The following is a 17,741-nucleotide window of genomic DNA, read 5'->3' on the forward strand; positions in this document are numbered from 1 at the left end:
GGCTGCACTGCTCATGCTGCTCAATTGTGAATCCTCTCAGTGGGGATCCTAGGTAGTTACTGACACCAGACAAGACATCTCAAAGGACTTAGGGGTCTCGTTGCCAAGTGGAAACATAACTTGGGTGATTAAGAATGAGCTCCATGGAGTGACATTCCTAACTGCAGTGATGGGCTGTTTACTGAAGGTGAAAAGTAAATGTAATGCATTAAAGAGACAGGGAGCATGTAAGAGGAGTAACACTGGAAGACAGTAAAATATCCCAGAACAGCACCGGCACTGCTCACAGTCCTGAATGAAGAAAGGATGAAGACAAGCGCCTGGCAAAACAAACATACAAATTGGAACAAAATAGACAGCATCCTTCACACTCAGTCTCCCAATCTGTTTAGCCTCTAATGTGTTACTTTACAAAATATCAAGACATTTTTTTTTTCCAAAAGAACCCAACAATTCATAAGTTGCTTTTTAAATTCAGCTGTAAAAAGAAGTCTGAGAGGGAGCTCTCAGCTTTACTGAGACAGGAGAAAACTCAGACAACTCACCATTCTCACCACAGAAACACAAACAGTTCACAGTAACTAGTGAATGAGCTAAACATGCCAGTAAAACAGCGATATAAAGTAAGTTTAGGCACAGTGATTCATGGTAGTGTTATGTCTCTTTTTCTCTGTGACCCCTGCATACTTTGTTGTCATTGTGCCTTAAGGGTTAGCATCATCTTATTTTCACCTCTGCCTGCGCTGTCAAGCTCTGTATGAGAACTGGTTACCCTCAGCCTGGATTACAGTCAGTGGAAAGATATAGGCTCTTGCGGCTGTGATTCAGCAGTTTGGTGTTTTAATGTCTAATTTAAGATGAAGTCATTCCCTCCAGTAGCTATAAAAGGTGTCCAGAGTATCTGAAGTAAGAAATTAGTATCTATATTGTTGATACCTCGACTGATGCTAACACCTGCTTTGCTACTTCATAGATTTCTGTATCACATAGGATGAGTATCAACTCAGTAGTGCGTTTTGTTGCCCTTTGCTGCAGTTGTTGAGGGCTGGTCATTGTTGGCTTTTGTCATTGTTGGTCCTTGTTTGGCTTTTATTCAAATGGTGTGCCATTTGAATGGCGTGCCACTGGAAGGCTGGCTCATGAAAACTGAGGTTGCTGGGTACCAAGCATGCTGGAGCTATCGCATCAATCTGGAAGACTGTCATTTGTGCTTTCCTGCTCCCTGGTATCTCCTCCCTTGACGTAACCAGAGAACAAACCCTATCACTAACTGGTTCCCTAAACCTGCCAGAAAGGATTTTAGTGACTAGTACTAAAATACCTAGTGAATAGTCATGACAATACTTTGACAGTTTTGAGTCCCTCCTCTCTAAGGACTTAAAAGCACTTCACAATTGTGCATGGACTCAGACTCTCCAACAAGGTTGTGTGTCCTGTGGTACAAAATGAACCACCTGGTTCTATTTTCCAGATGACAATCCTAATGATCAGAAAACAACTCAAGCTCTGTCAATATTATAAGAACGTTTGTTGTTTTATTCTTTTTGGTGGGTACAAAAACCACAGTTTCTTACACAGAACAAGATTATAAATAATATCTGTAACATGAGTGACCCGTAGTCTCTTTTGATTCTACACTGCAGACTGATGATGTACTCTAAACATTTTATCATTTTGTTTCTTGTATTAGACAGATGCAAATCTGTGGAACACGGAATGATGGAACAGAATGAAGGTAACAGCAAACAAGAGGATGACCAACAACTTTTATAAAAAAAAAAGTCTCTGAATTTTATTACAGTGATGGCATTTTATATCAATTATTGCAATGAATTGTTCCCTAAGATGGTTAGAAAAAAGAATTGTGTTGTCCTCTACCGAATTTACATCAGTTAAAAAGCAAGCATGTTTCAATATTCCTCTTTTTTTCAAAGAAAATGTAAATAATTTCTTTATTTTTTCACAGGATTTACATATTTATTATTTTCTTATCACAGTTTAGTGATTCATTTCTACAGCTGAACAGCTGAATATTCTTCCATTTATATATTGATGTTCTGGAGACACAGGTTAGCATGTTCATTGACTTCTATAGCTATTTTTCTCTCTTTGCCAAGACAAAGACCAAAATGTTGTCCTTTCTGAGCATGTTCTTCACAGTTTAATGCGCTAAATTGGCAAGTCTTATTAGTCCACTCAAGTGAAATTTGTTGCTGTTAATACACCCTTCCCAGCCCCCTCCCCCCAACAAAACTAAATTATGAATTTTCCTGATATAAAATCTGAGTTTGGGTTTCCGAGCTGAGCTCATGCACACATTGTTGCTGATGATGTCTGGCGCATTTGGACGTACTTCCCTTTCTCAGCCAAATTATTAGTTCATCAATGACACTCCCATGTCGTTACAGTCTGTGCTGTGTTCCCATCAGTCACCAACACAGTTTGATTAAGGCACTCAATTATTTTTTTGGTTTTTATGGTAGGTCCGATGCAATTACAGCCAATCCTGAACTTTGTCTAATTGCAGTTCCAGTATGCACGGCCTTTGGGCAGTCAGGAGTCAACACGCGTCCGTTTTCTCCCACACTCCCTGTGATGGATAATCTGGCTTTGTTTCTTATGGCTTCAGAAAAGGTAAGCTAGGTTTGGAAAAAAAAAAAAGGAGAAAAGAGGAAAGTGTTACAATGTTTCTGTCCTTCAATAAGCCAGGACACAGAAAACACCAAAATATTAAATTTTAGACATCTGCATTTTTTCATGTTAACATTAAATATAGTAATAGTAATCATCATAAATATAATACATAGCATTTAAGTCTACTAGGGGAAAAAAACCTAGCAATTCTGAGGGTAATTTTCATTACAATAAATCATTATTGATTTAAATATAAAATTCAAATTTGATCAAGATATTATCAGAAGAGGCAATGCCTTCCTCTAAACTGCTTCATTTATATAGTGAAATGAGAATCAAGACCTTTCATGAACCTGAAAGCATTAGCGTCTGTGAATAAAGTCATGCACAGGTGTTTATAAGATTAGACCTTCAACTGGGAATGTCGAGATAAAATATAACTACTGGAAATTGTTTATAAATTGCAATAGCTGTACCAGCTATCTTTGTGATAATTCCATGGATCACATCTAAAGAAATTACATCTTTTCACAATGCACATAGTATCAATAAATCTAAGAACTGTCATCAAATCTCTTTTCATATATATTTTCCTACAATTAGAAAAGATGGGAACTTTCAAAGGAAATGGGAGTTTATTAAGAGAAGATATAATTTTCTAAAGTTTTCTATATGAGGTCTAAATTTTCCACAAGAAGGTTTAAATTTTTGTTACTTCATATTCTTTATTTTCAGTTAACTCAAGCAAAAAATTTGGATTTGTTAAAAAACCACCATGAGTTATGCCATCAAACTTCAGTCATCCAGAAATCAGTCACCTAATCTAAAAGAGCTCTCTCGTGTCACGATAGAAAAAGCCAAGATGACTAGTTTAGAGTAAACGATTTCCAGAAGACTAAAATTAGGGGAGCTGTCTAAGGTCAACCAATGCAGCAAGGACACCAGGAACAACAGGCACCCAAACTATGCTGTGTTGAAACAGATCTCAAAGATACCGTCTTACAGTATTAATTAGTGGGGAAATCTGACTTCTAGTCAGCAAAAGCTATATTCTATGCAACTAACTCATGTAATTAGTGTGCAGGGATGCAATCTGAAATACCAATTGGAAAAAGAGACAGGAGGGTGGATTCACATAGGAGCAAAGGGATGATAAACATCATAAAATCATTTTATTTGCCTTATTACTGATTTCTGCATTTAGAACTTTGTCCCTCTGAGCCCGGTTGCTCCTTCTGAGGTAGCAGTGAAATCCAGAGCTGGTGTTTGATATGCTGAAGTTAATTTTATATATGAGTGTGTGTGTTACAGGGATGAGGGAGATTCCTTAAAACTCCCAAACGTTTCCACTGCTTCTGGGGGCATTTCTATGAAAACACACCAGTCTAACATTGCATCATTATCAGTAGCTCCTTCAAAAAAGAGTCCTCAAAAGTGAAGTTGCTATTGTGGCACAGCCAGAGCTTGGATATAAAAGCAACTTTCCAAACCAGCTACCCTAAAAATCTCAGCCCTGACAAGCAGCCGAATTCAGGGAAAGGGCTTGGCTTACAGAGGGCATTAGGTGCCTTAGGCTGAAAATCCTTGGCTTTGGTAATCATCAATTACAATGTCCAAAGTCACCCTCTGAAGAGTTTCCCTGCTACCAGGGTACTTTTTGACAGGGACTGTTCCCAAACATATCTTGACCTAATTCAACAGCTAGATATAAAAAGGGAGGCAGAGGTAATGCGGGAGTGAGGACCTGGGCCCATACAGTACCAAAAACCTCAACTACTCCCCAGCAGCAAATAAAAATCTATACATTTGCAAAGCACAGACACAATGCAATGTGGTGTAGCTCCACATAGTGCATGTCCAGAGTCCCATCGCAAATGGATGTCAAGGACTGGTAACTGCCTGCAGAAATGCACAGAACATGTTTTGGTCAATGGCAAGAAAAAACAAAGGTGTTTTTGTTTTGGGGAGGGATGAGAGTGCAAACCAGATTAGAATGCAAACTTGCATGGAAAATGGACAACTTACTCCAGATGTGCTAAATTTCCCAGAAAGTCATCATTATGTACCAGCATCTCTCCATCACTTTGATCAGCTATCTGCTCATGGCCACTCAGGTTTTGCCACTGGGAAATCTGAGAGAGGCTCAGATTTATATGGGATATAAAAGTTATGCATTACTGTGTCTTTGTAGCTCAGTCTATATAGCTTTCTGGCCATTGACAACACACTCAGGACAGAAAGACAGTAAAAAGGGATAAAAAAAAAAATCACATGGGAATAACAAACAATTTCTCAGCAGCCTTCCAGAAAATAACAGAAAAAGCTGCGATAAAACAAATCCTCTCTTCTCACGGCAGAGATTAACAACAGCTCAGCAACACACCACAGAAACAACCCAGACAGTGAGCAGCGCCAGGAGGAGCAGGTCAAACTTGTACTTGGGAAGGTGCCATAAGGCCAGGTAACTAGGTACGCTTCTGTGTTACATTTTAAACTACACTATAGGTAACATGCCAGGCTAATACTCTGTGCAGTTAAGAATTTCAGATTTATGGCCTGGCTGCTGAAACAGTTTCAGGAGTGGCTGGGATGAGAGGGAAAAGTCTTGGTATTTACAGTGAATATTACCCAAATTGTGAAAATCTCTGTGTAGTAGTTGTATGTAGTTAATAGTGATAATGTATTTTCAAATTTGTTGTTAGTTTTGATTAAATTAGTTGTGGAATTAATCACATGAAAGCACCAACTGCCCCATTCCTGTTGGGAAATAGGAATTTAGGAAACCGATATCCTCAGTCTATAAAAGGCAAATATCCTAGCCTGTCTGGGTTCTTTTGTTGTTCAGACTCCTCTAGGACCTGGGTCACATGGAAGTGTCTTTGGCACAAATATTTGAGATGAACCTCTAATGAATTTTTCTATCATCTTGAATATGAAACTGAAGTCAAAATCAGTGCATTGTGCATTTACTGAGCCATCCTGTAGCACGTCACCCTTTTTTGTAATTAATTTTATCATTGTTTTAATTGTTTTTTCTAGTTTTGTAATTAATGTTGTTAATCATAAACAACAGCATGGGATGGGAGAGCAAGAGAAGGCACCTGAACTGGAAGCTGGTTCATGAGCTTCATGGCGCACTGAGAAGGCCATGGGGAGGTGGTGGTGGTGGCTGGCTGTGGGTTTGGGGTGAGGAACTCAGTAGGGCTTTTCCCTAGAGCAGCTGGAGAGAAGACAGTTAAGGTCTGCCCTGTTCTCAGGGCATCAGCTCAACTAGTGTGCCAAGGGCTTACAGCTGATACACAAAAATGGAAAACTGCTGCCCAGGGAAAGAGGAAGGATGCTTCCCTCCTTAAAGCAAACCCTTCCCTGCCTTCAGTGGATGCAATAGCCTGTCATCCCTTCTGAATGTCTTTATCCCAGACAGACAGACTAGTCCTTTATCATACAGACTAGTTCTTTATCAAATAGACTAGACCACACATGCAGCCTAGTCCTACATTTTCATTTTCTGCTGCCTTGCAGGCAGGTGAATTTCCCTGAGGCACCTCACCTTTGATTGGATTAAACTAAAATAAAAAACATGGTAATGAGTATTAATTGTCAAAAAGGTTCTTTAAGCTATTTTATATTAGTTTAAAAAATATACTATTTAAACTATTTGATGTTAGCTTAAAAAGTCAGCATGTTGGTTACTCATGCAGGTTAGAACCGCCAAGCATCTTTCCATATTAGCAAGTTTTAGTGTCAACACGATCCCTTTACTCCTTGGATAAATAAACATATCAAAAGTTTTGAAATGCCTAAGACAGGCATATTGCTGCAGAAATACGTGTAACCAGCCTTGTGGGCTCTGTACTGCTGCCAGCTAACAGGCATGAACAGGTGGCATAGTCACACTGTACAGAGCATGGCACACAGGTAACCCCTTGCTGCCTGTGTGGCCGGGGATGGCCATGTATCACCAGGAGAGGATGACTGGACCTTTGCCATCTTCCACATACAAGCATAAGCATTTTTATAAGAAGTTCACATGCTGAAATTTCTCAGGTAAATATTACAGTAAATAAATAGAATTAGAATTTCAGAAGTCTATAAATATTTGCTTGAAATCCTAGTTACTTCTATGTTTTCCTGAATTTTAAAATGTCTGCACCCTAAAATGTTTTTAAGAGATTATCAGAAGTTTTGACTGACCCAAACATCAATTTTCAATAAAATAAAATGCAATGTGTGCATTTTTTATACCTTTTTTCCTGTAAGAACTCATGCCTGTGTTGCAACAAGTCCCACAAAAATCAAAACTTTAGGGAAACATACTTATGATCTTTCCTTAAAAAACAAAACTCAGCCCTAATTTTTATTCTAAGAAAAGAGGAAGTCTAAAACAAATTCTGCAAGTATAAATCATAGTGTTTGTTGCACTGGAATCACAGAGCTGGGTAGGAGCTCAGGAGATTGTCAAGTCATGCCATGTTTAGCATACTAAGCCAGTGCGGGTCAGGTCAGTATTTCAATGAATGCTTTGGGTTTTTGTTTGCTTTCTTTAAGACTATGTCTTGGATGCACTGCATGCTGTACACTTATTAAGGAAAGTTTTCTGGAAATCTTACTTTTATACCAGACTGGGGACACCCTCAGTTGTGGGCACATGACTAAAGAATTTGAAGGAAAAAGATCTCTTCATTTGCATTTTGCACATTTACTTGCACAGGATTATTTCCTTTTAAGACCCTTATTACTGACAGTAGGAAGTGAACTTGGGAGAGCAGTATTAGCATCTGGAAGTCCTGATTCCCAGTTCACAGTAATGAACACTAGCTTGTACCCTTGGAGTCCCCCTGACACCTACTATGCCTCACATTTTCACTAGGGGACAAAGTGCATAACTAAGACTTTTTTTTTTTTTTTTTTTTTTTGACATGGGAAAATTAGGCAGCTCTGTTACAAATAAAATATATCCAGGGTCATGACTTCTTGTACAACAGGGAACAAAAGAAAACTACACAGTGACAGTATGTTTGGGATAGTTTCCCAGCCAGTGTATGCCAAGCCCCCTCCCTCGCCCCCCGAGAACCCACCTATTCCTTGCAGCGCTCCAGCTATCATGCTCAAACACCATTCTCTGCTCACTCTGTGTTTGCTCTGTACTGTATGGTTCGGTATTGTACCGGCTGTGCCATTAGACTGTAAGCTCCTCGGGACAGGGACCTGTTATGTGTTTGGTACACTTCACCTATTGTACAGCGCCGTGTGCTCCAGCGCTATATAAATAATAAATAAAAAATAATAATTGTATCTCCAGTTGTTTCTTCCAAAACTTTTTCTAGGTGGTGACATAAAAATTATGTTCTTCAGCTCCTTTCCCTAAATTTTTTTTCTTATTTCCACTGTAGGGATGGCTCAGTTATTTCAGGAAAATGTAGCTCAAGCTCTTTGTTAATAGAGGAGACACGTGGCTTGCTATTTGCAAGGGCAAGGGAGCTCTAGGTAGCACAAAAGGGCAGGGTCCTAGCTGCACCTTCACTTACAAAGCAGCCAGTATAGCTTGGGAACTATGTAAAAGTTATATTTGGAAGCTCAGCTTGCTGCTACGTGCCGTTTCCACAGGTCAGATTGTTGATTTGTCTAATGATTAGTTGGCAAGGTACTCACTGCATGGATGAGAAGAAGTACATTAGTAAACTGTCCCTACATGCCTGCTCAGGGGAACTATGCAGGATACAGCTTGGCGACATCAGTGGTTCAGTCTCTGAAATCACTGTGCGAACATTCAAAATACACTAGTCCTGAGCTAGGTAAGGGGGCATGTTTCTGCAAGCTGAGGATGATAATCAAGGTCTGTTCACTGGTTAGTGACTTTTTGTGGTTATTATAGCGGGCAAAGGTTGACCTGAAGCAGGATATTGTGAAAAAAATGCCACACAGCATAAAACACGTATCAAAGGCAGGGTGAAGGAATGGAGTGGGGAGGAGGGAGAGAAGGTAAAACAACATTTAGACTTCTTGTAACAGTGCCTTGTCTTCCGTTACGTTAACTATGGTTCAGTGACGTTGCCTATCCTAAATCTGGATTATAACGAAGTTAGGGCCAACACTGAATGATAAAGGCTTGCAGCAATTTGTCACTAGTAGGGTGCAAACCTTTAGGAAAATAGAATGGCCAATCAAGTAGTTAAACACTGGCCCTCTGAATATGTGTTTTATGATTTCAAACAGTTGTCATCTCCCAAATGATTCGACAACATTGAGTAGTTAAAAATGTATTTTTATGTTAAAAATTCCTTGCAATGCAGATGTCTATTAGCAACATAGAATAGTATACTGTACATCTGCAGCCAAAAAAACTGAACCACTTTGCAGTGAAGTTTTTCAAAATATAAAGCTCTGTTCAGAAGCAAGCACCACTAGACAGACATGTCACAACACTGCGTTACAAGATGCATCACCCACTCACTGTAGTAGGCCCTAAGTCCTACCCCTAAATTTTAATACTTTCGGTTCCATATACGTTGTAACCTTCTCTATAAGTTGCTAAATTCTGGGTATTCTGCGAGGAAGTTGGGTTAAAAGTCTGTGCACTCTTTGCCACCTTCATTCGTTTCGCCTCTGCCCTGGACTTGTAACAGAACTCTATCAAAGCCACCAGCATTGCCAAGCCCAAGCCTCCAACCAGAATGTAGAAGACTCCAGCAACGTTGCTGAGACTCAAGGCACTCGTCTTGTCCTGGGGAAACAGAAGCGACACAGTTAACCCTGGAAAAGAGACCCCCAGGAGCACAAGCTACACATTCAAACATTGAAAATAGAAATAAATAACGATGTTTAGCTGAAATTAAATGACAGTTGTTTACATACTTCTCACAACATTTGACCTATCTGGATCTATAAAGTAATTTTTAAGTACCTAGTTTACCTGGTTGGCATATAAAATATTAGAAGTACATTGCCAACATATCAGGTTGTCACTGCTTGCTTACTGCTAAGCATTACTTCCACTAAGTGGAGAATTAAACAATGACATGTCTAGCTCTCTTTAGGGGACATTTGAGCACTGATCTGAAACTGCATTTACGTAAAGGTCTTTAAAAACTTTGGAATCCAGAAACCCATTTATATCAGACAAGACTCTGCTTGATCTTTCTTACAGAAACAGTAATTGTACTTGTGGTAGGCATTGCTGTTAATTTAAAAGATCCAGACTGAGTTTCTGATACTTAAATGACAGGTGAACATAACATGTGAGGCTTAAGTTATTTCTTTGAAGAAACACTTCCCTTGAAAGTGCACGCTACACCATACACATAGTGATATATTTGCCTCTTACCTATTACTGTATTTTGTTTCTATTTTATTATAGATACAGTTCTTGAACATGCCCATGGACTACTAAGGCTCAGTAACAGTATATTTTAAAATAGCAATTTATGATATCTTACACATTATTTGTAATTTAGACAACAGTGAGACCTTTCTTTACAAACTATTAAAAATACATAATTTTATAAATGATGACCTTCTTGGACATATTGTAGTAAATAACTATTCTATGTTTCTCTGTACTTCACTGCTTAGTTATGAATCATAATTTTTAATTTGAAATCAATGTGCATTTTTAGCACAGTTTTCAAGGAACTCTCTCAGAATTGACTTCCATATACTATACCGTACGCCTTAAGATACTTATAAAGCTTTATTCTTATGCAGGCTATATAATCTTTACCTATGGTAAAGAGCATACTTAACTTTTGATTGTAATCTCTATGAAATTTTAACTTACAAAGAATGCAAAATATTTGGATGTTTAATTTAAAGAGGCACTATTTATTGTGTAATCAGTACATTAGCACAGTGTCAATTCCCACAGACATATAGAGGTTTCTGGGGCTTACAGTTGAGTTCTGCTTTGCTTGTCTCTTTATTGCTGGCTAAGAGGACTCTGAATATCTTGGAGGGGACTGTGTTCCTCTAGTGGCAATTGCTAACAGGGTGCTTGCAAACAAGGAGGAGGCAGGGCTGAGAAAGACCTGACCTAACGTACATGGTGGGTTGAGGCTTTCTCAGCTGTCATTTATAGGAACTTTGCCATCCCCTTAACTGGTTTTCACTCCTTACTCCAAAGCACTTGCCAGAAAAAGCAAAATGTGTTGGCAGTTTGCTTCCTGGGCTAATTTTACCCGCTGTCCATCAGGCTAACTCTCAGGGCACGCAGGCAGTCACTGCCCATCACGCTTTCCTTTCAGCTGTGCACAGCACGGGCTGGCACTGAGACAGGCACTGTGAAGAAATTTAAGACTTCCCAAATACAGGGCTGGCACTGACTGTGGCGCTTCCCAGCCATCAGAAAACACCTGCTCCTGTGTTTGTCCACAAACAGAGAGAAATAGAGAAGGCTCCACTCCCTGGAGCCGTCAGGATTGCTGTTTGGGAATGGACTAGGGTAAACACTGGAAGCTGTAGAAAGCTATTAATTATCAAAGCCTCTCACTTCAAAGCTCAAGTTAAATCTTCCTTGGCTTCTCAAGGAGCCAGGGACCTTCCCAAAGGCAGCCAGGCACAGCCACCCTGGGCAGCGATGGGGCAAACCTTCCCGCTAGTGTTTCAGAAAACTGCGGAGCGAGCCAGCTCCAAAAGGAGAAGGCGTGAAGGGGCATTTCCTAAGCAGTGAGTGGGAAAGTCCACCCACCCCCAGGCAGGAAGGAAACGACTAACCCAAGCTGTCTCCCTCAAACCCCCAAAATTGCCTTGTGACTCCTCAACGGATGCCCTAAGTATGTAGGACGACGTTTGGTGATTTACATCACTGAAGACTTTAAAAAGCAATAGTGCTTCTTTAAATTAAAGTGTGACTTCCATCAATATGGGGCAAAGCTGATTTGTTCTTTGTCTACAGCTGCTTATTTTATTTCTAAGTCATTTTGTTTATTACTTCCTTTACTGCTTTGTGAACACGATAGTAGGTCCCGAACTGCAGCGACTGACCTTACTTCCAGAGTCCTTGGGTCCACATTCACCTTTATCGTACCACCATTTGTTTTTCAGCTTGTCTAAGACGCCTGCCTCACTGAGTTTCAAAACGGCAAGGTTTACAGGAGTTCTTCACGTGGAAAATAACATAAATAACATTATATATGTTATTTTATGTTATTCAAGTAAAACTACATAGAATCGCATTGCAAAGTGACAGAGCAGAGGCCACAGTGGGTGCTATGTCATGTACTGTTGGCCCAGGTTTAGAGACAGACATATGACCGGGACCTGCTCCATCGCTTTAGGTAACAGGCACATACTGCTGGGGAAGATTTGTAAATAAATAGTATGCAATTACTGTGAACCCAAAACTATTGGCTTAGGCATATTAAACAACATACCCTTCAGAGACATATATAATACAGCTGGATATATGACTTAAGAAACATATTCATTTGTGTTCCTTGCTTTCAATTTAGTTTTAATTTGTATGCATAGAAACCAATGACTTGGCTATAGCTATTTCATTTACTGCCCTCAAAATTATTCTGGCAAGAAAAAGGAGATGCTTTGTGCAGTTTGTTGCCCATAACCACTTGGCACAGACTTGTAATCAGGAGGTCTGCATGTAGAGAACTTCGGGGGAGAACTGCAATGCCCTTATCCTCAGCTAAGAAGAATGTGACAGTCAATCTTTCATTTTCATTTCCTGTTTAACATTATTTTCAAATTCAGAGTTTTTCCTTAAATCTCCCTTATTCACCTAAGTCTTTCATGGGTCCTAGGCTGATGATAAATTACTACTTGGAATATCTTCTCCTGCTAGTGACATTTGCTGTGGGTATCATAACAGAGTTTTAATATTGAGAGGAAGCCTTATCTGATGCCTCGAAGTCATGAACTACTATGGGTTTACACTGAGGTTACTTAAACACAGTGAATATCCTCAGAGTATTATGGTAATGCCCCAGTTCATGCCGCTGTACCAATCTGTTTTCTAAAAAACCTATGAAATGATTAACAGACTTATGTACTTTCCACTTTGAATCACTGACTGTCCAATTCTTAATGTGGAAAGGCATATGGATATCTATTTATGTGCAGGTGTGCATGAAAATACAATATATATCAGAGAAGGAGGTAGATAAACAGAAATGACATGTGATTGACAGCCTTCTGGTGATGTTATATGACATAGGACCTTATCCTGTGTATGCCAACAGATTCCTATGGGAAAATTAATCTCTCTTAATACACCATAATCCACGCATTGCTAAAATGTTAACTCATGAATTCAAGGCTTAATAGAAAAATAACCAGTGCCAGCTTTAATCAGGATAGTGTAACTGAACCTGCTAAAGTAGTTAATATGAAAGAGAAACGGGGCTTGTTACACTCTGTAACCAGTTTAGCTGGAAACCCCCAAATGCTTATGTATTAATATATTTGTGCATGTTTGCATGTATATATTTAATACACAAATGAACCTTGTATGCTGCTCTTAGCTTTAGGGATCCTGCCTTTTCACACATTCTGATTACTCTTTGTAGATATACATCAAGGAGGGGTGATTTGCCTCACCTCAGGTTTTTTAACTGTAAGTTACGCTCCAAGCTTTGGCTGCCTGTCTAGGTGTCCCTGCAGTTAAGGGAAATAAGACAGGTACCTCGAAAGATGGGTTAGACACCATTTCTAACAAAGGATGAAGCATGCTGTCGAGATGCCCATCTCTTTTCATTTACTACTGAGGAAGCCTTGCTGCCTTGGAGAAATGAAAATTTTTGACAGCTACAGTTGGGTGACAGGATTCCCAGGTATTCTCCAGTGATCCCTTTAAGTAAAGGAAATGCTTCATCCACTTTCCAAATCCCACACCTTTAGTTCATACAGAATACTCTGCTTCTAGAACAGAAAATGCCTATTTCTTGACCTTTTGCAGTATTCAAACTTACATTTTTGTCTTCAGGCTTCCTGTCAGGAAGGTTGATAGTGGAATACAAGAGTCCCACAGCTATGAAATGAGTGGGTAGCAGTTTGGGATGCTGGCAAGTTGCCTGTCAACATGATCCTCTGTTTGCTTCCAGTAGAAGTGTGAAATAATTAATATTATTTGGATAGCCATATCTTGTCACGCATTGGCACTGAGCTCCTAAATCCCAGCAGTGTTAACAGTCCTGGTTAGGACAAAGATTAGGAACATCCAGGTACTGTTTTCACATGGAAAATCAGAAGCCTGTGGAGTTGTTGCAGATTAAAGTGATAATTAGGACTCCATATGAACTAACGAGACCAGCAGCAAGCTGGGACAAGTCAGAAAATAGATGTCTCCCAGTCCTTTGCTTGCTTTTTCGGCACTAACGGTTTAGGTATATAAAGCCTGTCACAGGCAGGGATTTTTTCTTCTTTGCAGCTGTAGTTCCTTTAATGTCTTCCTTCCTGCATTGTCTTTGCAAGGCAGCTCTCAGGTTTTCCTTTGGGAAAAGCAATCAATTTCATGCTTAAAATTGCCATGCTAACCTCAATATGTAACTGAACGCAATGACAATGGCCAGCAGAGATGAGGCAATTCCCACTCTTGATGAAATATAGCCAGTGATGTGTCCGAGGCCAGGTTGTTGTTCTCCTCTCCACTTTTTTTGCTGAAACACTTTCTGCATTAAGGTGCTACATAAGCTTGGGGAAATCTGTCCTCTGCCCCTCACTTTCTTACCTGCCCTAGTGAGGCCGTGAATGAGACATGGCGTGACCTTGACATCTCCCCTCAGACACTCCTAGCTGTGATGAGGGAGAAGCACTCCAAGCTAAATTTAAAATTAAATTTTAAAATATTTTAAATCTATTTAAATTTCCATTTTAAAATATTTCACACTTTCAGAACAGGATTTTTGTCCCAATTTAAATCAGCCAGATGCGATGGGAAATGTACATGGTCCAATATGAGAAGCGCAGACTGAGGCGCTGCAGAGTGGAAAATTTTTGCTTACGCTTTTCAGAATAGCAACATATGTACTCAATTGCAATCACAGTAAGTGACTGCAGGTGTAGTGAATTTTCATGTATTTTAGGCTTTGTTTTGTTTGCTTTTTCATTTCAGTAGGAGATTTTCAACAGCTCTCATGTGGGACAAATGCCCAGATCACCTTTGCTTTCAGGGCAAGTCGCTTATCTAGGCATCTTTCCTTTCTTTGAAAATATCCTCTGCAAATAAGCGTAATTTTGACCATGTCAGTCACAAACTTGGATACTACAACTTGTTACTACACAGATAACACAATCAGTTGGTGAATAGTCCCACTGATATTAAAGGGGGCAGAAACTAACAATCAGTATGGTCTGCTGTACATGAGCTAGAGCAATGTACTTAAGTCATATACAGAGGATAAACCCACCATTTAGAATTACATTTCACATCAAATTCAGTCTTGTATACTTAATATTACAATGGGAAATGGCTATAGATTTGGGATTTTTTTTCCAGTTGTTTAGTGATTCCCAGATTACTAATGTTAGGCTAAACCTTCAACTAGAGTAAACCGGCAGTTTGTGAAAATCAGTGTAGCTTTTCCAATGTACAGCTGCTGAGAATCTCTGTTGTTACATATAACAGGATCCATCTGCCTCGAAATCATATAAGCATAATATATGTGAAAAATAGTAACTAAAATTACCCCATATGTACGGAGAAGCATTTGTCCCATGTAGCCACAATGCAAAACTGTTGTGTGACAGCACAGGAGACTCTGCTCTTCACCCACATTCTTCAATCAGTGGTGGTGCAGCCTGACCTAGGTGCAGGGATGCTGGTTTTCTACCTTTTCATCATGTTCTCAGCCCTTCTACCTCCTCTCTTGGCTTCTTATTCATTTCCTCCTATCCTCTTATCGATCACTTGCTGTTGGAAGAGCTGGTTTATAAGAGCCTCAGGCTGGGTCTTGTGCTAGCAACATCAGTGAAACCACCATGCTTTAAACCAGCATTAATGAAGTTCTGAGTTAGTTGTGTTCGGGAACATGAATGGGCAATTATAGCATTTAAATTACAATACTGAGTGATTCTGAAATGAATATAGAATTTTGGTAGTCAGGGATTTTAAAAATGCAATCACAAGTATGCATTAGGAGCATTTTCATTACCCACTCATGGCTGAGCCATTAAGCTTAAGGTCGGTCTCATCTGCTGAATGAAAACGAAGGGCCACCATGTTCTCCCAAGGGCTGCCAGCAGAGGCTGGAGGAGAGCTCCATCAGCATGGCTTCACATGTTTTAAAAAATAACGGAGCCAAGTGGCAGAAACTGTGTTTAAATACCTTCCCATGCATCACATAAAATGATGATGGCATACAGTTAACATCTGAGGTAATACTTCGAAAAGCAATCAAACAACTTGGGAACCTCAGTTTTATCCTCAGGGATGACTTAATTACCGAGGTCACTTAAACCACAGGTGGTTCAGATAGGGCAGCTCTCTGAACTGTCTTTCTGAATTTTGGAAGATTGTTCCTTAGAGGGAACAATAAATGGGGAGGCTAGAGATGGCCTTGTAAGAGCACAAAATGGAGGTAGGAGAAATCTTGTCTTACAGAGCAACACAAACTTTTGGAGAAATGGTGAGCTCTCATGAAAACCCCAGTTTCTACAGCCCTCTGTACTACCATGAAGGTTTACTCTGGGTCTAGAACAGGGGTCCTCAAACTTTTTAAACTGGGGGCCGGCACGCGGATGAAGTGGCAGGCAGTCATCTGCGGCTGCTTTGTTCCCCCCCCAGCTCCCAGCGCGGGGGAGCGGGGGGGTTCTGTAAATACCGGGGGCTGGATTGAGGACCCTGGGGGGCCGTATCTGGCCCATGGGGCATAGTTTGAGGACCCCTGGTCTAGACTCTCATATTCTGACTAGTGAATCTCAAGTAGCAACAGCACAGTTATCAGTCAAGGCTCAGATGCTGTATTTCTTACAGGAGAAGAGGATGTTCTTATTCTCATTCATGACAGTAGGTAGCCCTGTAATTTGGACTGGAGCTGCTAACAAAGCTCAAGGTTTGTTCTTTTTAAATTTATACACTGAAAAGAAGTATTAGCTAGCGGTGCTTAAGAGCTAGTTCAGGACTTATTGGTAGCTGTCAGGTTTACAACAGTGCATGGTGTCCTAGTTATTCCACTAATGATCATTTGCTAGCATATAAAGTTAAAATATTTAGAGCTCAATTAATTCAGTAGAAAGGGCCTTATTGACTTCAATAGATCAGATTCTCCAAGACTGTTCCTGAACAAGGAAATGGATTTCGTAGATGATAAATGGCTAACTAACACTTTGGGGAATCAGAATAGCTAGAGTTTAAAAAACAAGACCAGATGCTGCTGCAATGCAGAATTTGAGAAACATGGTAATGCCCGCTCGTTTCCATGATACGCCTGGTTCTACTGAACATGGGCAGTGCAGGCACATGATAGACCTGGGGCTTCCCAGGAGCACTTGTACTGCCTACTCACTCAGCTGTGCCTGGGAAAAAGTGTGGCAAGAAACAGGCCTGAGGTCAGATGAATGCTCCTCCCAGGCTGTGTATAGTCCTAGGATGACAGGTTGACCTCCATCATGTTCTCCATCCTTTTTTAATGCTGCCTTGCCCACCATATTTTCTACTGCATCTTGAACTGTCTGTGTTACCTCTTGTTCATTTCCATTGGCAATGTGTTCCTTCCTCCCTCCTGAACTCACAGATCCTCCCTGTTTCTCCATGGACCACACTCCTTGCCTTTCTTTTCTACTTTTTCCCCTCACTCCTTTTTCTGTCACTTGCCATCACACCAAACTTCCTCCTTCAGCACTTCCAGACATTTCCCTGGTGAAGCCCTGCCTGTCCTTCTACCATGAGCTGCTCTCCTTTTCCTGCTTCTTGACTCAAAGCACCCGTGGCTGGTAATCAGCGAAAGTTAGTTAAAAGCATCCTTAGTTTGCTACCTAGCTTTTATCTCACCTTTCAAGCACAACAGGTTTGTGAGGAGTGTATTCTAAGAAAATGGAAGTATTTTAATGATGTGACTCTCTGCCTGTGACATTTTAAAAATATTGCATAAACACCCCTTCCCCAATAATGCAAAAGTTAGGGCTTGGGTGGAGCATATAATAGTAGCAATGTAGGAGAT

General features: G+C 40.1%; 1 protein-coding gene across 2 annotated transcripts in view; it reads right to left on the bottom strand.

Annotated features, from left to right (window-relative positions):
• Positions 1-1,513: 1,513 nt before the first annotated feature.
• Positions 1,514-17,741, bottom strand: part of GRIA4 (glutamate ionotropic receptor AMPA type subunit 4) — a 240,230-nt gene continuing 224,002 nt past the window's right edge. Inside the window, exons 14-16 of one of the 2 annotated variants that reach the window (XM_005232858.4) lie at positions 11,614-11,728; positions 9,224-9,358; positions 1,514-2,639 (exon numbers count right to left, since the gene is read on the bottom strand). In XM_005232858.4, the coding sequence (XP_005232915.1) occupies positions 2,475-2,639; positions 9,224-9,358; positions 11,614-11,728 (415 nt within the window). In that variant the 3' untranslated portion in view covers positions 1,514-2,474. The remainder of the gene's footprint in view (positions 2,640-9,223; positions 9,359-11,613; positions 11,729-17,741) is intronic. The other variant, XM_005232859.4, reaches the window with a different exon arrangement.

The sequence above is a fragment of the Falco peregrinus genome, chromosome 4 (genome assembly GCF_023634155.1).
Source record: "Falco peregrinus isolate bFalPer1 chromosome 4, bFalPer1.pri, whole genome shotgun sequence".
NCBI lineage: Eukaryota > Metazoa > Chordata > Aves > Falconiformes > Falconidae > Falco > Falco peregrinus.